General features: G+C 37.6%; 2 protein-coding genes across 2 annotated transcripts; both read right to left on the bottom strand.

The window, feature by feature from the left end:
- Positions 1-729: 729 nt before the first annotated feature.
- On the bottom strand, positions 730-7,126 carry LOC133982849 (membrane-spanning 4-domains subfamily A member 4D-like). Its single transcript, XM_062421691.1, has 7 exons — positions 7,000-7,126; positions 5,606-5,800; positions 5,047-5,163; positions 3,336-3,392; positions 2,867-3,097; positions 2,380-2,502; positions 730-1,431 (listed from the first exon to the last, which is right to left on the bottom strand). Exons 2-7 carry the CDS (start codon positions 5,780-5,782, stop codon positions 1,366-1,368), a joined length of 771 nt encoding a protein of 256 aa, XP_062277675.1. The 5' UTR covers positions 5,783-5,800; positions 7,000-7,126; the 3' UTR covers positions 730-1,365.
- A 2,157-nt stretch (positions 7,127-9,283) lies between these two features.
- On the bottom strand, positions 9,284-15,562 carry LOC133982850 (membrane-spanning 4-domains subfamily A member 4D-like). The gene is made up of 7 exons (XM_062421692.1): positions 15,454-15,562; positions 14,060-14,254; positions 13,502-13,618; positions 11,722-11,778; positions 11,253-11,483; positions 10,766-10,888; positions 9,284-9,817 (listed from the first exon to the last, which is right to left on the bottom strand). The coding sequence occupies exons 2-7, from the start codon at positions 14,234-14,236 to the stop codon at positions 9,752-9,754; spliced, it is 771 nt and encodes a 256-aa protein (XP_062277676.1). The 5' UTR covers positions 14,237-14,254; positions 15,454-15,562; the 3' UTR covers positions 9,284-9,751.
- Positions 15,563-15,657: the final 95 nt, after the last annotated feature.

The raw sequence follows: 15,657 nt of genomic DNA on the forward strand, positions 1-15,657 counted from the left end.
TGCAAACTAACCACAGTACCCAGCCATATCTTCTCATGAAAGCGACAATAATCAATATCATGAGCGAAAAAGAAAATAATATTTTTTTTCTCACATCATGGAGGGAGAGATTGCCCGTATGGTAGATCCAGGCCAGCCCAGAAGACAGAACCTTACTCTGTGGACAGCTCATTCTCTTTGTGAAAAACACCTTCAAGTTTTCCTCTAACTGTGTAGTAGGGCTGAACGATATATTGTTATTGTATCTTTATCTAGATATAAACGTGCAAGATATTCGCACCCGCTGAGAGAGAGGAGAGATTAGCAGCCTCTGCTGCAGTTTGCTGTCTCTTCTCGTCACTATGCTGTTCAATGTGGGAATACTGCAACTTTATTCTGCCTCGCTGTTCTGTATAAAAGGTCCGGACACTGAATGGGGGACAGAGTTGCTCAGTTAGTAAGTGGCTACAGAGGAAGCGGCTACAGGACGCTGTTGTGTTAGCTGTGGTCGAGTGAGGTAGAGAGTGATGAAGTGAGGGAGCGCTGACAGAAAGCCGGTGAATCAGATCAATAAAGCACAATATTTTCTCATTGTTTCTCAGTGGTTACGTTCAACAGCACAAATAACCTTTCCCACACACCTCCACTCAACGCTGATTCAGAGGTTTAAGGTGGAGCTTCAAACCTCTGAATCTGAAACGCTGACGTGCACATGCAGCATCTTTAGCTTCAGTGAAAAAAAACAAAGGCTTAATGAGAGATGTTCTTTATTTCCATCTGTAAAATAAATCAACTATGATCCTGATCCACTCCTAGTTAATTTAGTTACAATATAGTTTGGTTTATTAAGTCCAGTAAGTACTTCAAGGATTTGTTCTGTTACAGATAAAATGGCATTCACATCAGCTGGATTGATTATACTTTGTAAAGATTGGCTTTAATTCAATTTTTCACTTCACATGACAGCATTTCTTTATAGCCATTGCTATAATTTGTCATTAAAGAGCACAACTAGTCACTACATTTCCCTTTAAGGTTTCATATATAAAAATACATGTGGCTTAAAATCATAAAATAAAGATTAAATGGAACAAAATGCCCAAAACCCTGTCAAACAATACCACATTATGCATGCAGGTACCTTCCTGTCACCTGCACACATACTGACTCTAAGGCACATGGCACAGAAAATCACAACCAATAGGAACAGTTTAAAAAAGCAGATTATAATATGGAAAGCATCACATACAATCTAGTATAGATTATAATCAAAAATATAAGTGCAAATATTTTTAAGCAACCCCTGATGGAAAACATACCCCATGACCTTATGGCTGATTGTGTTTACAGTCAGTGGTGTAAATGCACAGTCTTACAGATTTTCATTTAGACTACAGGGTAAGTGGTGACCTCCTCCAGAAGTGGTTTGTAATGTTCTGGTTCATCAGTGCTCTAAAAGAGAATAAAGAACTTCAGTAAATCATACAACACATTCAAGTCTTTAAAATATGTTGCATACATTCATGAACTGTACCACTCTACTGTTTTCATACACAAGGGAATAATTCTTTTAACTTTAGTGTACATTGTTGGTAGACCACTTTTCTCTTTTGAATTTGGCCACATCTTAAACTTCACAACATTAAGAAATTCATTTACAACTTGGCAGCAAACTATACAAATTTTGTTTTAAAAAAACCAGTGTTCAACAGTGTCCTAACAGCAAGTGAGTGTCCGACTATCACGCTGCATCTCGTTACATGAGAACAGCAACTTAACCACAAACTTCCAGCTACATGACAATCTCCCTCCAGCCAGCTGCTTCTTTAGGTTATTGTGGTGAAATTTTAACTTTTTTTTTTTTATTGGAGAAAAAAAGACATGTAACAACACCTACAAAACCAATACCAATGACAGATGCAGGAATTCATATAACGTTGTTTCCCAAACCCCAAAGTAGTGACTGAAGACACATAACATACGAATAACATACTACAAGAGAGGTTCACATCCTTACAGCCTCATTCATGCATACAAACTCAAACAAGAAAAAACGTGGTTAAAAAAAGAGCACATGTGTACAGCCAATCTACTCTGTACAACGGAGTATTAGGGCCACATGAAGAAAAAACTCGACATGACGACTTTAAAGTCCGCACTTAAAACTTGAAATGTTGGGAATAAAGTTGGCATGTCAGGTAGACTTTAATCTTGACATGATATTTCAACTTTATTCTCGACATTTCAGGTTTAATGTCGAAGTGCTGACTTTAAAGTTGTCATGTTGAGTTTAATCTCGTCGCGGAAATTGTATTTATTTTTTCCTCATGTGGCCCTAATACTCTGTCGTATTTATGTGAAAACATGTTTAACAATAAAATGTAACTTTGCATACTCTACCTTGTTTTCTCCCTTCTGACTGCTCTTCAGGGCTTTGATACCCAGGACAACAGAGCTGATGACGAGGCAGAGCTCCAGGGCCGACATGACGATCATCACAGCATTAATGCTTTTAACAAGCGTCTGATGGGACAGAAAAAGCAGCGTTACCTTTTAACTCTTTAAACAGGTTTTCTGTTTTATTTAGACTTCAAAACAATTGGAGAATTTGTTCTTACTTATAAGTTTCTGTCATATGAGGTTTTCTTCTATATTCCTAACTGGGTTTTATTTAGTCTGCAACTAATGATCTATTTATCTGTTATATATTCTTTCAGTTAACTGATCATATGGCACCGATTTTACTGATTATTTTCTATCCTTGTAATCTCATTTTAAGGGGTGATTTCCTTAAGACCTGTGAGATAATAAAAGCCTTTCCTTTTCTTCTCATCACTTATACAACTGGGTCACATTTTGACAGCTGAGATGACTTTTCCACACTTACAAAAATCAGTGCTTGTGCCTCCAAGCATTTCTCCTGGATGATCAAGTCCTCGGAAGATGGAGTTGCCGTTGTCCTTTCATGATGGCCATACCAGTAGTTATAATGGTTATAACTGTCATCTTCGCACATCCCCCACATCCAGCCACTTTCTACCACATTGATGGAGTACAGTACAATGGCTGTGATGGCAAAACCAACTCCTGTCAGATTCAGAATCACGTTGATAATGACCTAAAGAAAGAAAACAATACAAAATCAGACCAGGAAATTAACAGCACAAATTAAAATCAAGAAAATTTGGGGCAGGATGTTTAACCTGTATTCTGTCCTGTCCAATGGAAATATATGCAGTAATCATGTGAAACAATGTGGGCATATATATTCATGCTATTTGTCTTGTAATAAAAAAAGAAAATAAATGAAGTCATTTTAAGGTAATGTTAGGATGTTATAAACTTGGAATACTCACCAGACATCGACTGGGAAACTTCTCAGACAAAATGCACGTGATGCCAAAAAATATGAACTACAAAAAAGACAAAAAAGACAAAAAACCTCTTTAACCTCCGTAATTTCACACAACCCCTAAATGAAAATTTAGGTGAGACAAAATAACTGGAATTTATTCATTTCAACTGAGAACAAAGAGGAAAAAGAAGTCAATGACAAAAGATGCTTAGGTTTAGATCAGAAGAACACCTTGAACTTCAGCTAAATGTTAAATGACAATGTTGAAATGCTGATGTTCAGCAGGTGTAGCAGCACAATGTTCATTTGAGGAATTAGTTTGGGGTGTTTGCATGCTAACATTTGCTAATCTGACCACAGATGAAATTCAGGGTTTTATTGTGTTTTTGTCAGGGAAACGTGAATGTCTTTACAAAATGTTCAGCCATCCCAGTAAGCTATTTCCCTAAATATGTGCTAACAGTCAGCGAATCACCATAAGCGTTTAAATTCATTCTCTGAAAACCTGCTTAAATGGAGAACAGGCAGGGTGTGAGGAGGCAAAAGTGGTAAGGCACTGAGGGCCTGATTTACTAAGATCCCAAATATCGGGTACTAAATTGCGTGCACGGTGCAATAGATTGCGCGTGCCGTTTGCGTGTGTTTTGCAGGTGATCTACTAAGAATAATTGCGTAAATGAAAACAGGTGCAGCAGGGTGGAGACAGCAGTATTTAAATGAGGGTTTTGCGTGTCTTTATGGGGAGTTTGGACGAGCAGAAAGCTGCAAGCGCAAAATGAAATGTGATCAGGTTCTAGTGGAAGAGGTTAACAAATATATTGAGTTACAAAAACAAGTATTACCAGAAAAACCGACATATGGGAGAGTATTTGTGACAAAGTCAATGCTGTTAGTAAAACCAAAAATATTCCACTCCAAAATTATTAACACAGGTAGAAAAACTATTTTGTCATTGTGCCTCCGTCTCCTCCTCTCCACACTGACAAAAGTCATCTGTGTGCAGTGCGCAGCCGGTTAATACCTGTCCTTCAAATGTATTATTTATAGACGCAGTTAGCGTCAGAAAAAATACCTTCAGGTTTGGTAAATCACAATGCGTGTGCTAAGTAACATATTTGCATTTTCTCCTCCCTGTATTTTGCACACTGGGGTTGAAACGCCCCATATTACATGGACAGCGCGTACTATGTTGCACGGTTGAAAGACGCAATCCTCAGTGTGCTGCGTTAGTAGATCAGTTTGCACATTTTTTGCGGGTGATGTCAAGTTTGCACACGTTTTTACACACGCAAACCTTTAGTAAATCAGGCCCTGAGTCTTTACCAACTCATAATGTAACAGCAGCAGGTAGTGCAGAAGCTGTGGTGAATTTTAACATATTTTAAATAGTTGGTACAGATGATATAGCACCTTTTCCACTTGGATACAGCCACATCGAGCGATGTGAAATGTGCATTTATTCATCTGTATTTTTTATTATGCTGCTGGTATGTGCACCTACAGGCATTTTTGTGCTGTATTATGTGCCAAATTGGAGTAGAGTGGAAACAAGAGTCAGAGTGTGTCCCATTCAAGAAAGCCCATAGGTGTGTCCCCTTTGGAATCAACTGAACAGCTCCCATTAAGTTGTATTTGTCCTCATGCCTTTGTTGGATTTTATGCCACTTAAGAACATATTTTGGTGGGAAGATATCCAGCATTAAGTTGCTTACCAGGCTTCCAAGCCAAAAAGGAAACATGCTCTCAATTATCCACCAAGGGCCCCTACGATCGCTCCAGAGGACGACTCCAAGGCCAATGTTGAGCAAGCCAACCATAATCTGCAGAGCCTGTGAAGGAAGAAACACAGTATGAAGAACAAACATCAATGTAACTGCAGTTATCAGGTGTCACTGTGGGTGTCAAACCGTACAGTTGTGTTGGACCATGTTCTCTTGAGGGTTTAAATTTAATTTTCTAGATTTTCCTACATAAACACAACAGCTGAAGCTCTAAGACAGGTACAACTACCATGCAGAGCTGAGACAGTGACATGGAAAAACTCTCCTCAGCACAGTTCTTAGATATTGATATGTAGGGGAAACAAACATATTATGTGATTGAGAAAATGATGTGCAGCTTTAATGTGCAGTGCAATACATTTGGAGTAACAGCAATTATTCCACTAAACCACGTCTTACTCAAAGATGAAATCAGAATTCAAAGGAGAAAGAAAACTGCTGAGCAAAATATGTTAACTATAAAGTTGAAACACAGTAGATGGTAACTCACCCCCAATACTGACTGAGAAGTTTTCTGAACCCTCCTCAGCTGCTGAGACACAGAGCAGCACACGGGGCTGTAGCAAAGGGCCTTGAAGATTTGGCATAGAGGTGGACAAGCACTATTGGGGTCGGTGGTCAAAGTCAACACAGTGACCCCATCCGCCTTGGTCATGCCCACAGACATCCTGCTTGCTCCTGGAGACTGAAAGAGACCAGAGAGTATAGAAACTTGAAATTTGCTCAATAGGCCTAAGCTTGCTGTTACTGATTTCAACAAATTGTAAAGTACAGGATCGTGCCATATTTTAGCAATCTGAAAAGTCAAATTACTCTCCCTAATCGACTGTTTCACATTGGCTATAAACGTTCTTCATTTTACAGCCACAGCAGTGTTAAATGGATATTCCTGTGGTGAATGTGGGAGTGATTTACAGGTAAACAAGTCTGTTTTAAAAAGAACAGTCAGGAGCTGATACAAACACTGAAAGAGGATTTCATCACTGTAAACATTCCTCCTGTTCATACTGGCTATTAAAAGATCTGCTTTAAATGTGCTTTCAATGTAAGTAAACCCACAGTTATTTCATGAACAATTGCTTTTAAAAATCTGAAGTTTATATGAGGTTTCAGTAGTCTGAGTTAGATGACCAGGGAGAGGAAATCTGATGTCAGGCTGTTGTAAAGTGTAAAGTCCTCTTCCTTACTCACAGTCCCAAGTGCTGGCAGGGTTGCCAGGTATGTGTGAAAAAAACAGCACAATCGCCAATCCAAGTCATCCCAAAAAACACCAGCACAATACCAAAACTCAAAACATGTTTCGGTCAAACTTTATTCACTGGTTAAAATCTAACAGCACTGCTATCGTTGCAAAATTAGCCCAATTCTGCAGGATTATCGCTAACCTGGCAACCCGGAGTGCTGGTTGTTCTTCAGCTTTGTGTTCAATACTGCTACCGGTGGTGGGAAGATATGAGTGAGGACACTGGAAACAATAGTTTGAGACAAACATCTTAACTGAGGACTGACTTTAGAGATGTGTCCCCCTTAAAATATCACAATTGCAATAATATGTAGCTCCCAGACAACAGTGGCAGCGCTGCGTCATTGTGGCCCATAATACTTAATGTGTTCAGATTGAAAGTAAATCATCCGCCCACCATCGGTATTAACTGTGTTTGTTATTGTTTTAAACCCTCCTGATGCACACGTTTTCTACCCTGATATGTTGCTATAACGTAATATTCAATCATTCACAATTTTAAATTGATTACATTATTAAATTAATGTGTTCAATATGAAGCAGCAGTACAGGATAATAGCTATATCACGGATCGACTACTATTTTAATAGTTAACTAATAGTTACTTTACAAACTGATTCGAGTATAGAAAATATACTTACCTGTCTGTATTTGTGTAAATAGAGGCAAACACCCCTCAAAAAACCTGTTTTTATTACGCAGTTGTTGTTTCGAGGATGGGAGCAGAGCCAAACTGTTGCCGGAAGAACTTCCTCCTCACTGACGATATTGCTGATCAGCCAGATCAGCACAAATAAAAGGGAACTATGCTGTGAGCTTTTCTTAAAGGTTTTTTTCCCCCACTTTATTTCACATTTCAATTTACAAAACTCCTTGGAGGAAACATTTAACTTGCATACTAAAAGGATATATATACATATACATTTCCATTTAAGCTTGTCGACAAACATCATTTGCAACATATTTAAATAAACATAAACATAGGGGTTGACATTTTAACACAAATTCTTTAAGAGTATTAAAACAAAACAGGATTGTAACTTAAAGAGCAAGAGACTTTGACATAGTTTCATATAAATCATTTATGGACTGATTTTCTTCCGTAAGTACCTTTAAAGATGTCATATAGTTGTTATTGATTTTTTGATATCAGGAAATAGCTTCTCTTTTAGCACACTTCCACGTACTTTTTTCCCCTCAATTTTCAATTCACCTATTTTTAAATCAGGCAGTTTGACAAACACATTTGAGTGTGTAAGGATATTTTTTTATCATGAACTTTAAGGGAAGTGGAATAGCTTTACAAATTTGATTAAACTCTCTATTAGAACATTTTAAGCTAAACTTTTCTACAAAGCTTTTCTTAAAGGTTAAAAACAGAGAAATACAGAGCTGTAGGGAGGAATTCCTTCACTGCTTGAGAATATTTTATTATATTTTTTATCAGCCTCCAAAAAAAGTTTTCTAATTATTTTACATTCATTTTCATAATTGTTCAATTAGGCCTCTATAATCTATACATTGTACCTCATTACATATTTATTAAAATGCTGTGACTACAGATTGTGCCATAAATCTGCAAATGGCGAGTTAAACATACAAGGAAAATAAAGATGAGGTAAGCTGATGGGTTGTTAAGTTTTGTTTTCGAGAAACTGCTTGCAGGCTTGTTTTTGACATCCTTTAAACTTATCTCTCTCTCTAATGAAAAGGGTAGAAACACTAAAGCATCATTCAAATTTGTCAAACTTGTCACTCATTCTCAGTTTACAAGGGACATTGGTGCAATTATGTCATCTGCCATGATGTCAAGTAGGCAAATTTGGTTGGCACAGACAACTCTGCCAGATAATATTAGAAAAGAGCTCACAAGCATGCTGATTGTGCCAGCACAAGTCTTTCAGCCAGACTCTCAGGGTTTGCTGGATGGGGCTGAACAGTCTCGGCATACGAGAGATTGTGAGCAAACCCACCGCTTCCAGTTATAGTTTTTGCAAATGAACAACATATAAAACAAATTATATTGATTGGGCACGTACTAACTAAACCAATGTAACACCTTTTCAATTTCTTTCAATAATGTGCACAGAATTGCAAGATTGTGTCTATAAAGTTTTCTAAAAATCAATTTTTGTATTTGTATAAAATACAAAAGACTTGTAAATTGAACCAAATAATCTTAAGTAAATACATATACTTTTTATACATTATTTGTAGTTATTTAGGACACTTATTTGGAAGTAAAAAGTGACCAGGGTTTGTAAAAACAGTTAACAGTCTGCATTATAATGTTAATGTGTGACTTGTTTAAAACTGTTTGGTTTGATGTGAGCAGATTTACTCCCTTTGAGTTTTTTTTAAATTAAAAGCCAGGTGATATAAATAATGTTTGAATACTCCTCACACAGAATGAATTATGCTTTCATTTGAGATCTGAAGTTCAATGACCTAATAAAAGTTTAACCAAATTTCCTCCAGATTAACAGACTAACAGTTCAGATGTGGCAAAACTGTAAATAAGCAGGAGCCACAGCGTTTCATTACCTGATGATCAAGTCCAACCAGGCACGGTATGTGTCAAGGACAAAACTATTTCAAAACTAGGACCCTTTAAATCAAACTGAGGTCAACTAAAGAAACAGTGACATATACTGAACTCAACATAAATGACCTGACTAATGACACAATAAGGGGATTTATATAGAAGAAATTGATGACTTTGTACAATTTCCTCGTTGAAATTTCTCCTCTTAATAAACTGATATATTTCCTGGCCAGAATACTTTCTGTGTGATAACATGATTAAAACATCTTCCTCTGATACAGGTTCTCAGATTGATACCAAAAAAGGTAAAACTCAATCAAAAAGTACAGTGTATTCATACTGGTAGAGATAAAATGACATTCACGCCAGCTGGATTGACATTAGTTTGCAAAAAGTGGCTTTAATTCAATTTTTCACTTCACATGACAGCATTTCTTTATTGCCATTGCTATAATTTGTCATTAAAGAGCACAACTAGTCATTAAATTTCCCTTTAAGGTTTCATATATAGAAATACATGTGGCTTAAAATCATAAAATAAAGATTAAATGGAACAAAATGCCCAAAACCCTGTCAAACAATACCACATTATGCATGCAGGTACCTTCCTGTCACCTGCACACATACTGACTCTAAGGCACATGGCACAGAAAATCATAACCAATAGGAACAGTTTAAAAAAGCAGATGATAATATGGAAAGCATCACATACAATCTAGTATAGATTATAATCAAAAATATAAGTGCAAATATTTTTAAGCAACCCCTGATGGAAAACATACCCCTGACCTTATGGCTGATTGTGTTTACAGTCAGTGGTGTAAATGCACAGTCTTACAGATTTTCATTTAGACTACAGGGTAAGTGGTGACCTCCTCCAGAAGTGGTTTGTAATGTTCTGGTTCATCAGTGCTCTAAAAGAGAATAAAGAACTTCAGTAAATCATACAACACATTCAAGTCTTTAAAATATGTTGCATACATTCATGAACTGTACCACTCTACTGTTTTCATACACAAGGGAATAATTCTTTTAACTTTAGTGTACATTGTTGGTAGACCACTTTTCTCTTTTGAATTTGGCCACATCTTAAACTTCACAACATTAAGAAATTCATTTACAACTTGGCAGCAAACTATACAAATTTTGTTTTAAAAAAACCAGTGTTCAACAGTGTCCTAACAGCAAGTGAGTGTCCGACTATCACGCTGCATCTCGTTACATGAGAACAGCAACTTAACCACAAACTTCCAGCTACATGACAATCTCCCTCCAGCCAGCTGCTTCTTTAGGTTATTGTGGTGAAATTTTAACTTTTTTTTTTTTATTGGAGAAAAAAAGACATGTAACAACACCTACAAAACCAATACCAATGACAGATGCAGGAATTCATATAACGTTGTTTCCCAAACCCCAAAGTAGTGACTGAAGACACATAACATACGAATAACATACTACAAGAGAGGTTCACATCCTTACAGCCTCATTCATGCATACAAACTTAAACAAGAAAAAACATGGTTAAAAAAAGAGCACATGTGTACAGTCAATCCACTCTGTACAACGGAGTATTAGGGCCACATGAAGAAAAAACTCGACATGACGACTTTAAAGTCCGCACTTAAAACTTGAAATGTTGGGAATAAAGTTGGCATGTCAGGTAGACTTTAATCTTGACATGATATTTCAACTTTATTCTCGACATTTCAGGTTTAATGTCGAAGTGCTGACTTTAAAGTTGTCATGTTGAGTTTAATCTCGTCGCGGAAATTGTATTTATTTTTTCCTCATGTGGCCCTAATACTCTGTCGTATTTATGTGAAAACATGTTTAACAATAAAATGTAATTTTGCATACTCTACCTTGTTTTCTCCCTTCTGACTGCTCTTCAGGGCTTTGATACCCAGGACAACAGAGCTGATGACGAGGCAGAGCTCCAGGGCCGACATGACGATCATCACAGCATTAATGCTTTTAACAAGCGTCTGATGGGACAGAAAAAGCAGCGTTACCTTTTAACTCTTTAAACAGGTTTTCTGTTTTATTTAGACTTCAATACAATCGGAGAATTTGTTCTTACTTATAAGTTTCTGTCATATGAGGTTTTCTTCTATATTCCTAACTGGGTTTTATTTAGTCTGCAACTAATTATCTATTTATCTGTTATATATTCTTTCAGTTAACTGATCATATGGCACCGATTTTACTGATTATTTTCTATCCTTGTAATCTCATTTTAAGGGGTGATTTCCTTAAGACCTGTGAGATAATAAAAGCCTTTCCTTTTCTTCTCATCACTTATACAACTGGGTCACATTTTGACAGCTGAGATGACTTTTCCACACTTACAAAAATCAGTGCTTGTGCCTCCAAGCATTTCTCCTGGATGATCAAGTCCTCGGAAGATGGAGTTGCCGTTGTCCTTTCATGATGGCCATACCAGTAGTTATAATGGTTATAACTGTCATCTTCGCACATCCCCCACATCCAGCCACTTTCTACCACATTGATGGAGTACAGTACAATGGCTGTGATGGCAAAACCAACTCCTGTCAGATTCAGAATCACGTTGATAATGACCTAAAGAAAGAAAACAATACAAAATCAGACCAGGAAATTAACAGCACAAATTAAAATCAAGAAAATTTGGGGCAGGATGTTTAACCTGTATTCTGTCCTGTCCAATGGAAATATATGCAGTAATCATGTGAAACAATGTGGGCATATATATTCATGCTATTTGTCTTGTAATAAAAAAAGAAAATAAATGAAGTCATTTTAAGGTAATGTTAGGATGTTATAAACTTGGAATACTCACCAGACATCGACTGGGAAACTTCTCAGACAAAATGCACGTGATGCCAAAAAATATGAACTACAAAAAAGACAAAAAAGACAAAAAACTTCTTTAACCTCCGTAATTTCACACAACCCCTAAATGAAAATTTAGGTGAGACAAAATAACTGGAATTTATTCATTTCAACTGAGAACAAAGAGGAAAAAGAAGTCAATGACAAAAGATGCTTAGGTTTAGATCAGAAGAACACCTTGAACTTCAGCTAAATGTTAAATGACAATGTTGAAATGCTGATGTTCAGCAGGTGTAGCAGCACAATGTTCATTTGAGGAATTAGTTTGGGGTGTTTGCATGCTAACATTTGCTAATCTGACCACAGATGAAATTCAGGGTTTTATTGTGTTTTTGTCAGGGAAACGTGAATGTCTTTACAAAATGTTCAGCCATCCCAGTAAGCTATTTCCCTAAATATGTGCTAACAGTCAGCGAATCACCATAAGCGTTTAAATTCATTCTCTGAAAACCTGCTTAAATGGAGAACAGGCAGGGTGTGAGGAGGCAAAAGTGGTAAGGCACTGAGGGCCTGATTTACTAAGATCCCAAATAGTGGGTACTAAATTGCGTGCACGGTGCAATAGATTGCGCGTGCCGTTTGCGTGTGTTTTGCAGGTGATCTACTAAGAATAATTGCGTAAATGAAAACAGGTGCAGCAGGGTGGAGACAGCAGTATTTAAATGAGGGTTTTGCGTGTCTTTATGGGGAGTTTGGACGAGCAGAAAGCTGCAAGCGCAAAATGAAATGTGATCAGGTTCTAGTGGAAGAGGTTAACAAATATATTGAGTTACAAAAACAAGTATTACCAGAAAAACCGACATATGGGAGAGTATTTGTGACAAAGTCAATGCTGTTAGTAAAACCAAAAATATTCCACTCCAAAATTATTAACACAGGTAGAAAAACTATTTTGTCATTGTGCCTCCGTCTCCTCCTCTCCACACTGACAAAAGTCATCTCAGTGCAGTGCGCAGCCGGTTAATACCTGTCCTTCAAATGTATTATTTATAGACGCAGTTAGCGTCAGAAAAAATACCTTCAGGTTTGGTAAATCACAATGCGTGTGCTAAGTAACATATTTGCATTTTCTCCTCCCTGTATTTTGCACACTGGGGTTGAAATGCCCCATATTACATAGTCATCTTGGCAAACGTACTAAATGGACAGCGCGTACTATCTTGCACAGTTGAAAGAGTAGATAAGCTTGCACATTTTTTGCGGGTGATGTCAAGTTTGCACACGTTTTTACACACGCAAACCTTTAGTAAATCAGGCCCTGAGTCTCTACCAACTCATAATGTAACAGCAGCAGGTAGTGCAGAAGCTGTGGTGAATTTTAACATCTCTTAAATAGTTGCTACAGATGATATAGCAACTTTTCCACTTGGATACAGCCACATCGAGCGATGTGAAATGTGCATTTATTCATCTGTATTGTTTATGATGCTGCTGGTATGTGCACCTACAGGCATTTTTGTGCTGTATAATTTGCCAAATTGGAGGACAGTGGAAACAATGCCCAATCTACTCAATGACCCTGTTTGTGACTTTTATGAATTTCGTGACATTTAACATTTCAGAGTGAGATCAGAGTATGTCCCATTCAAGAAAGCCCATAGGTGTGTCCCCTTTGGAATCAACTGAACAGTTCCCATCAAGTTGTCTTTGTCCTCATTCCTTTGTTGGATTTTATGCCACTTAAGAACATATTTTGGTGGGAAGATATCCAGCATTAAGTTGCTTACCAGGCTTCCAAGCCAAAAAGGAAACATGCTCTCAATTATCCACCAAGGGCCCCTACGATCGCTCCAGAGGACGACTCCAAGGCCAATGTTGAGCAAGCCAATCATAATCTGCAGAGCCTGTGAAGGAAGAAACACAGTATGAAGAACAAACATCAATGTAACTGCAGTTATCAGGTGTCACTGTGGGTGTCAAACCGTACAGTTGTGTTGGACCAGTTCTCTTGAGGGTTTAAATTTAATTTTCTAGATTTTCCTACATAAACACAACAGCTGAAGCTCTAAGACAGGTACAACTACCATGCAGAGCTGAGACAGTGACATGGAAAAACTCTCCTCAGCACAGTTCTTAGATATTGATATGTAGGAGAAACAAACATATTATGTGATTGAGAAAATGAGGTGCAGCTTTAATGTGCAGTGCAATACATTTGGAGTAACAGCAATTATTCCACTAAACCACGTCTTACTCAAAGATGAAATCAGAATTCAAAGGAGAAAGAAAACTGCTGAGCAAAATATGTTAACTATAAAGTTGAAACACAGTAGATGGTAACTCACCCCCAATACTGACTGAGAAGTTTTCTGAACCCTCCTCAGCTGCTGAGACACAGAGCAGCACACGGGGCTGTAGCAAAGGGCCTTGAAGATTTGGCATAGAGGTGGACAAGCACTATTGGGGTCGGTGGTCAAAGTCAACACAGTGACCCCATCCGCCTTGGTCATGCCCACAGACATCCTGCTTGCTCCTGGAGACTGAAAGAGACCAGAGAGTATAGAAACTTGAAATTTGCTCAATAGGCCTAAGCTGGCTGTTACTGATTTCGACAAATTGTAAAGTACAGGATCGTGCCATATTTTAGCAATCTGAAAAGTCAAATTACTCTCCCTAATCGACTGTTTCACATTGGCTATAAACTTTCTTCATTTTACAGCCACAGCAGTGTGAAATGGATATTCCTGTGGTGAATGTGGGAGTAATTTACAGGTAAACAAGTCTGTTTTAAAAAGAACAGTCAGGAGCTGATACGAACACTGAAAGAGGATTTCATCACTGTAAACATTCCTCCTGTTCATACTGGCTATTAAAAGATCTGCTTTAAATGTGCTTTCAATGTAAGTAAACCCACAGTTATTTCATGAACAATTGCTTTTAAAAATCTGAAGTTTATATGAGGTTTCAGTAGTCTGAGTTAGATGACCAGGGAGAGGAAATCTGATGTCAGGCTGTTGTAAAGTGTAAAGTCCTCTTCCTTACTCACAGTCCCAAGTGCTGGCAGGGTTGCCAGGTATGTGTGAAAAAAACAGCACAATCGCCAATCCAAGTCATCCCAAAAAACACCAGCACAATACCAAAACTCAAAACATGTTTCGGTCAAACTTTATTCACTGGTTAAAATCTAACAGCACTGCTATCGTTGCAAAATTAGCCCAATTCTGCAGGATTATCGCTAACCTGGCAACCCGGAGTGCTGGTTGTTCTTCAGTTTTGTGTTCAATACTGCTACCGGTGGTGGGTACATATGAGTGAGGACACTGGAAACAATAGTTTGACACAAACATCTTAACTGAGGACTGACTTTAGAGATGTGTCCCCCTTAAAATATCACAATTGCTTTAATATGTAGCTCCCAGACAACAGTGGCAGCGCTGCGTCATTGTGGCCCATAATACTTAATGTGTTCAGATTGAAAGTAAATCATCCGCCCACCATCGGTATTAACTGTGTTTGTTATTGTTTTAAACCCGCCTGATGCACACGTTTTCTACCCTGATATGTTGCTATAACGTAATATTCAATCATTCACAATTTTAAATTGATTACATTATTAAATTAATGTGTTCAATATGAAGCAGCAGTACAGGATAATAGCTATATCACGGATCGACTACTATTTTAATAGTTAACTAATAGTTACTTTACAAACTGATTCGAGTATAGAAAATATACTTACCTGTCTGTATTTGTGTAAATAGAGGCAAACACCCCTCAAAAAACCTGTTTTTATTACGCAGTTGTTGTTTCGAGGATGGGAGCAGAGCCAAACTGTTGCCGGAAGAACTTCCTCCTCACTGACGATAATGCTGATCAGCCAGATCAGCACAAATAAAAGGGAACTATGCTGTGAGCTTTTCTTAAAGGTTTTTTTCCCCACTTT

The sequence above is a fragment of the Scomber scombrus genome, chromosome 7 (assembly GCF_963691925.1).
Source record: "Scomber scombrus chromosome 7, fScoSco1.1, whole genome shotgun sequence".
Taxonomy (NCBI): Eukaryota; Metazoa; Chordata; class Actinopteri; order Scombriformes; family Scombridae; genus Scomber; species Scomber scombrus.